The sequence below is a fragment of the Mus caroli genome, unplaced genomic scaffold, assembly GCF_900094665.2.
Source record: "Mus caroli unplaced genomic scaffold, CAROLI_EIJ_v1.1 scaffold_10929_1, whole genome shotgun sequence".
Taxonomy (NCBI): Eukaryota; Metazoa; Chordata; class Mammalia; order Rodentia; family Muridae; genus Mus; species Mus caroli.
Genome location: NW_018391471.1, coordinates 24,960 through 32,975, shown reverse-complemented (window position 1 = coordinate 32,975; position 8,016 = coordinate 24,960). Strand labels below are relative to the sequence as shown.

At 41.6% G+C, this 8,016-nt stretch overlaps 1 protein-coding gene across 2 annotated transcripts in view; it reads left to right on the top strand.

The window, feature by feature from the left end:
• Positions 1-7,332: 7,332 nt before the first annotated feature.
• Positions 7,333-8,016, top strand: part of LOC110289203 (zinc finger protein 431-like) — a 20,204-nt gene continuing 19,520 nt past the window's right edge. Inside the window, exon 1 of one of the 2 annotated variants that reach the window (XM_029473948.1) lies at positions 7,333-7,679. Coding sequence is in view for 1 of the 2 variants with exons in the window: in XM_021155359.2 (XP_021011018.1) it covers positions 7,677-7,679 (3 nt within the window). In the remaining variant the exon portion in view is untranslated. The remainder of the gene's footprint in view (positions 7,680-8,016) is intronic. The other variant, XM_021155359.2, reaches the window with a different exon arrangement.

The following is an 8,016-nucleotide window of genomic DNA, read 5'->3' as shown; positions in this document are numbered from 1 at the left end:
GAGACAGGGTTTCTCTGTGTAACCCTGGCTGTCCTGGAACTCACTTTGTAGACCAGGCTGGCCTCGAACTCAGAAATCCATCTGCCTCTGCCTCCTGAGTGCTGGGATTAAAGGCGAGAGCCACCACGCCTGGCTATTTCCAATTTTTTGAGAAAGCACCAGAGTGGCTTGTATAAGTTTGCACTCCCACCAGTAATGGAAGGGTATCACCCATGCTCATATCCTCACCAGCATGTGCTGTCCTTTGAGTTTTTGATCCTAGCCATTCTGATTGGTGTAAGATAGAATTTCAGAGTAGTTTTGACTTGCATTCATTCATATGAATGAAGTTATAAATTTAGCACTGAATAGCTAAGCTTTTTGATTTTTGACATAGCTTTCATTGTGGGAGGACCTTGTGCTCACATATAAGCCATATGAGAACCTGGAATGTTAAACACCCATGTGTGTTCCTTCTAGAAACTGCCAGTAAAAGTATTTAATAACTTGGTGACAGTTTCCATTATCTGTGTGGCTGTAAGCCATACCAGATTCTCCTCTAGAGCACTATATTGAGTTTTCAATATACAGAAATCATCTTTGTTGAAAGTATCATATAGTTAATGTATCAGACTCATCTTTATTGAAGATATCCCATGTATTTTACAGATAGTAATCCCATTGAGTTAGTTATTACTAGGAAATATTTCACAAATTGTGTTGTACATTAATTGGCCTACAATAAACAGTTCAGGGCCAGACTCGGAAAGTTTGAACACAAACTATCTACTTAGTTTTAAGTTTAGCCAAACTACTTTCTTGAATCTTGCAAAAGATCCTTCTTGCATTTCATTTTACTAAAAAGAACTACATTAAAATTTTAATAGCATATCTTATTCCATGAGGTTGGAGAAGCTGATAGTGAAGAAAATAGAAACATTTTGTCATAAAATATCCTTTCTGTCCTCATCAAGTGGAAGAACAGCACATGTAAAAGCACTTCTAGATAGATTATCTCTCTGGATTAAATTAAATTAAAGTTGAACCCTAAGATATGTTTAGAAGGCACAATAGACACAGAGCTGCAAAACAGAAATATGGACCTACAAGTATAAGGACACTCAAAGAGATCACTGTGGCAAAGGTGAAAACAGGTGTATAGAAAAGGAGCCTGATATAGCTGTCTCCTGAGAGGCTCTGCTATTGCCTGGCAAATACAGAAGTGGATGCTCACAGTCATCCATGGGATGAAACACAAGGTCCCCAATGAAGGAGCTAGAGAAAGTACCCAGGGAGCTGAAGGGGTCTGAAGCCCCATAGGAGGAACATCAATATATACTAACCAGTACCCCCAGAGCTCCTTGCAACTATACCACCAATCAAAGAAAACACATGGTGGAACTTGTGACTCTAGCTGCATATGTAGCAGAGGATGGCCTAGTTGGTCATCAATGGAAGGACAGGCCCTTGGTCCTGTGAAGGCTCTATGCCCCAATATAGGGAAATGTCAGGACCATGAATGGGTGAGGGTGGGTTGGGGAGCAGGGGGAGGGGAGAGGGGATAGGGGATTTTCAGAGTGGAAAGTAGGAAATGGGATAACATTTGAAATGTAAATAAAGAAAATATCTAATAAAAAAAAAGCAAAAAAACCAACCAACCAAACAAAAAAACCATGTGAAGCTGATAACGCACCAAATTCATGCCTACCACTGTGATCTTCCCTTCAATAGTCTACTACTGCCATTTAATGTTTAATGTCACAATGCATGTCAACATATTAATAAACCACAGAGCCAGGGCCAAGACGATGAAGATAGTTGCTTCAATGGTTCTTTAGTTTTTTTTTTTTTAAAGATTTATTGATTTATCATATGTAAGTACACTGTAGCTGTCTTCAGACACTCCAGAAGAGGGAGTCAGATCTTGTTACAGATGGTTGTGAGCCACCATGTGGTTGCTGGGTTTTGAACTCCGGACCTTTGGAAGAGCAGTCGGGTGCTCTTACCCACTGAGCCATCTCACCAGCCCGGTTCTTTAGTTTTAAAATGAATTCTAATATCAAGATATTTAAAGATGTCATTATTTGAAAAGGCTTTGAAATCTTAAATACTTTTATATTTCAAGATTACTTGAATGCAAAATTATAAACATTCACATACATTGTGATTTTGCTAGTATTAAATATTATATTATTTTCATTTCTATAGTTAATAATGTATTGAAATTTGTAATGTGATATATGTGGAGATTTTACATTCTTCAGGGATGTGTTGTTTAATCACTATGTGCATTATAACTTTTCAGTTCACTGACTTTTTTTAACGTCAGGATAATGAAGCACAATAGGCACAGGTTAAAGCATTTTTGATCAGATAACTGATACAAAAATCTTAATATAAAATATGAACTATAAAATATACATATGTAAAATACATAATATATAATTTATAGGTACTTTATTTTAATACAATAGAAACACAATAAAGAGATTTTAAACTTATTATAAAAATTTTGAAGGTTTACCTAATTAAAAAAGTTTAAAAATCACTGGCTTCAAAGTATATTTAACCGGGCTGGAGAGATGGCTTAGTGGTTAAGAGCACTGACTGCTCTTCCAAAGGTCATGAGTTCAATTCCCAGCAAACACGTGGTGGTTTACGACCATCTGTAATTGGATCTGCTGCCCTCTTCTGGTGTGGCAAGGTTAGTGTCGTCATATACCTAAAATAAATAAATAAAACTTTTAAAAAAATGTATATTTAGCCTTCGGAACCAAGACATTAATTCTGGAAGACTTCAACATCCCACTCTGACCAATAGACAGATCAGTTGGATAGAAACTAAACAGAGAAATAATGAAACTAAAAGAGGCAATGCATCACATGGACCTAACAGATATCTAGAGAATATTTCACCCAACACAAAAGATTATACCTTCTTCTCAGTACCGTCTCCAAAATTGGCAATGTACTTGGTTACAAAGCAAACGCCAAAAAATATAAGAAAATTGAAATAACTCTTGTATCCCATCAGACAACAAATGGATTAAAGCAGTCTTTAAATTAGGAAAAGATATTCACCAACCCTACATCTGACAGAGGGCAAATATCCAAAATGTATAAAGAACTCAAGAAGTTAGACACCAACAAACCAAATAACCCAATCAAAATATGGGGTACAGAGCTAAACTGAGAATTCCCAACAGCGGAATCTCTAATGGCCAAGACACAGTTACCAAATGTTCAGTGTCAGTGGTCATCAGGGAAATGCAAATCTAAATGACTCTGAGATTGCACCTTACACTCATTAGAATGGCTAAGGCCAAAACCTCAAGAGACAGCACATGGAATACACCTTCATTGCTGGCAGGAGTGCAAATTCGTACAACCACTTTGGAAATTAATTTGGTGATATTTCAGAAAATTGGGAATAGTTCTATCTCAAGATTCACCTATACCACTCCTGGGAATATAGCTAAAAAATGTTCTACCATCCCACAAGGATACTTACTCAACTATGTTTATAGCAGCTTATTCATAATAGCCAGGAACTAGAAACAACCCACAAGCTCCCCGCCCCCAACTGAAGAATGGATATACTAAACGGGGTTCATTTACACAATGCAATACTAAGCAGCTATTAAAAACACGGATATCATGAATTGTGTAGGGCATTGGATGGAACTAGAAAATATTATCCTGAGGGACGTGTGTAATGTGTACTTACTTATAAGTGAAAAGTAAGTCTTATAGTATAGGATACTGATGGTACAATACACAGAACCAAAGAAGCCAAATACTTAGGAGGGTATTGGTGCTTGAATCTTTCTCAGAGTAGGAAATAAAACAGATATTGGAGGTGGAGGGAGGGAGGGCCGTGGATGGGAGAGGGGGAGTTGAACAGGGCAGGGATATCAGGTGTAGGGTAAGCAGGGGAAATGGAAAGGAAATTCAGAGTGGGGATGCATCTCTAGGATGTGCCAGAGACCTGGGATTGGGGGAGACCACAGGGAATCTTTGGGGGTGAATCTAGCTGAGACATCTAGCAGTGAGTGATATGATGCCTGAAGTTGCTGTTGCCTGTGGACAGACAGGCTTCCCAAAAATGGGATGGAAAAGGCAAAACACCCATAAAACCTTCCACATAGAAGGTCCATCCAAGGGGATACTATCCCCTTGGATGGACAGCCTTTTCTAGCCTTGGTAGGGGAGGGTGCACCTGGACTGCCGTTACTTGATCAACTAGAGTAGGGTGGGCTGGAGGGTGGGATGGACGGGTGGGGGATATGGGACTAACCCCTTCTCTGAGGATAGGGAGATAGTTGAGTGGGGAGGAGAAGCTGTATTCAGGGGACTGGGAGAAGAAGGTGGCTGATATCGGGATATAGAGGGAATAAATACATGAATGAAAAGAAAAAAAAATGAAGTGCAGGGACAGGAATGGAATAAAGGTGGATTGAGTGATCAACCAATGATTGGCCCAGGTTGGGACCCATTCCATGAGCAAGAACCAATCCCTGACACTATTAATGATACTCTGTTAAGCTTGCAGATAGGAGCCTAGCATAACTGTTCTCTGAGAGGCTCTACCCAGCAGCCAACAGAAACAGATGCAGAGACCCTCAGCCAACCATTAGATGGAGCTGCTGCATCTTGTGGAAGAGTTGGAGGAAGGATTGGGTGATTGGAGGAGGATGAGGCTCCACAGGAAGACAGAGTCAGTTAACCTGGGCTCTTGGGGGCTCCCAGAGACTGACCCACCAACCAAAGAGTGAGCATGGGCTTGGCGACCTTAACTCATACACATGTGTAGCAGATATGCAGCTTGATCTTCATTCAGGTTTTCCAACAATTGGAGTGGGGCTGTCCCTGAACCTCTTGCCAGCCTGTGGATATTATCCCCTTGGATGGACAGCCTTTTCTTGCCTTGGTAGGGGAGGGTACACCTGGACTGCCGTTACTTGATGAACTAGAGTAGGGTGGGATGGAGGGGTGGGGGATATGGGACTAACCCCTTCTTTGAGGATAGGGAGAGGGTTGACTGGGAGAAGAAGGAGGCTGATATCGGGATGTAGAGCAAATAAATACATGAATGAAAAGAAAAAAAACTGATTGCTATCAGTCATGTGTTGTCTATGTTACAGAATGGAATCAAGCCCTTTAGTTTAAGATTATGTAAGCATAGGCTTTTAATGATTAACCCCGAGTTACGAGTTTAAGTTAATTCAGTTATAGATATTACACATTTTTAAACCATATCCAATAACTTATAAGCCAATAGTCTTTTAGTGTTTGACTCTGACTTTAAAATCATAGCTGGGCAGTGTTGGCACAGCTCCCAGCACGTGGGAGGCAGAGGTAGGCAGATTTCTGAGTTCAAGGCCAGCCTGGTCTACAGATGAGTTCCAGGACAGCCAGGGCTATACAGAGAAACCCTGCCTTGAAAAACAAAAAACAAAAACAATAAAATGACGCCTAGGTGTGAAAAGGGGTAAGCCATAACTAATTTTCTGAGCAGGCAATAAAGTAGAACATTATAAATCAATGTTAGTATCATTCATTTTTAAACAATATTGCAATTTCTATTAACTCCATTGTCTAGAAAAACCCAGAAGTGAATTTTGAGCCCAGTAAACTAGCTACAGGAATGAGAAACAACATTTTTTATGCTTTGAAGACCACTTAGAAACCAACATGCAATAGCTATGAGCATTCTTATGCATAAAATAAACAACAAATCTTACAAGAATAGAAATCACAGATTCATCCATACTTGCGAGAGGAGCTGGGTCTGGCACTGTGCCGTTGGGGGCAGAGCTCTGGACATTACAAAGCTATCCAATGAGCCCCAAGTGCTATTTGTGAATTGTCTACCCCCAAATGTACCTTACGCATACTTGGTGTTCTAAAATGTTAAGTTTTTCTCGACCCAGCTTTCCTGCCAGCTACACACAGGTAGGAGAAGGCAGAAGAAGTATCTGAGCCTGGGGTAGAGTCTGTAGCTCCTGAATACAACCCCAAGTCGGAGCATCTCATAATCAGAGACTCAACTTCACAGTTAGTTAGATGCAGGTGGGGTCAGAACTATGTATGCTGCACCCGGAGCTCCCTGAGCCACTGTGCCTTACAGCCTTAAGTCAAAACACACAAAGACAGATCAGATACATAAGACAACGATATTTAAAATTGGCCTTTTCTGCTTCTAAGTCCGTAAATTCTTATATTGTGCGTTCCTCTAATTTAGTCGCCCCCCAAACAGTAACACATGAGGAAGCACCAGACAAGTGGAAAAGACACAAAACAGGGGTCAACAATAAAGATTGAATTGTATTACACAGAGGTTTCATCAATCTAGGAGAACTTAACCGATGGGAGACTGTTTCAGCGGACTCCTTGTATAATCCCTGGAATTCCTGGTATCCTCTGGAAGTCTCTGATTAGTTGGACAGCCTAGGCATTAGGACCTAGCTGAAGTTCTCAAATGCTGAGTTACTTAAGTTTCTACCTCCCAGCGTCAGTAGAGGGCGTTTCCAGAGCTCCCATGGCAAATAACTGATCAGAAAATAACTGATGGCCCTGGATGAACTCCCAATTACGTAAAAATTATTAAAACAAACAAACAAACAAACAAACAAAACGATAGGTATCTCCCAATTGCCCGAACGGGTGTACAAACTCCATCCCCTTAACCAGAATCCAGGAGCCAACAGGAAGCTTACTGTTTTTCTCCGAGTCTGCCATTCACCCGGGGAGTCTGCAGAGGGAACGCATTTCCCGGAGACCTTGGCTGGGTCAGCCCACCCCTCGATTATCCGGAATGAAGAGCGAATTTGGGGCCATTATCTCTTTATGCGCCTCCATACCTTAAAGCTGAGTTTTACTGGAAAACGAAATCAACCATTTCCGTCCAAATTTAAAGCAACCGTTTATTAAATATTAAGTACTGACCAAGAGGTGGATCTGGATCAGAAATATCCACAGAATTTCCCAGCTGGGATAGCCCCCGGTCACATGTTGTAGGGGTTTATACAGATAATCAATTTGGCCACCGCACTTTCCCACGAGGACTTGTTACTTACAAAGAACTACAATTCCCAGCATTCATAGAAGTAATCTGGTTCCTGGACAGGTAAGGCTTACAGGTCAAATTTGGGAATTACAATTTCAAGCTTGATTTCCATTACATATCCACCCTTATTTCCGGAGGAAGAAAGGGAAGTACCTAATGAATAAAGGTAGTTCAAGCAAGCTCCAGATTCCACGACTTAGAAAGCGCAGGGTCATTGTTTACAAGGGGAGGAGCAGGCAAGCTGAGCGGCAGGAGCTGAGGTGGTCCTTCCCGGTGCCGGATGGAAAGACAGACGGGTAGAATACAGACACAAGTGCTACTGAAATGCAAATCTCTGTGTATCTGGAAAAGGTCTGGTACTGTACTGGAAGATCTGGGCAGCAACCATTATGCGGAGTCCCATCTGCACACCCTAACCCTCAGGGAGGTATTCACGTTACTCAAGACTTAATGGCCAATCAGAGCTTTGAAGTGGACCTGCCAGTCAGAAAAGGAGGCGGGATCTTCCGGGTGCCTTGCCGCAGCTTCAGCTCTGTAGCGGAGCGGGCTGGAAAAGTTCTGATTGTTTTTCTCTAAGTGCTGCTCCTTGGTGCTGTGAGGGAAGTCTAGCAAGTTCCTAGTTCGCGACATGGTGAGTGCAGAGCCACTGCCCACAGCGGGGAGGAGCAGGCAGTTGTGTAGCAGGAGCTGGTATGGTGGCTTGTCCCTGGGTCTGGGTGGTAAGTGTGGCCAGATCTGATCACCTGTTACTTCCTTTTTTGTCCTAGCCATTCCCTGAACCCAGCGGTGGGCTGTGAATAACTTCACTATGAGGGCGGCTGCTCAAAGCATCTGGCTCAGAGACTTGAGTGTGGAAACATCCTTAGCAGGATGTCAAACTCAGAGAGGCCTAGTTTCTCTACTTCTAAAATTTAACTCCCCAATCATTTAACATTTAGCTGTAAGACCTAATTGGAGTTAATCTTGTA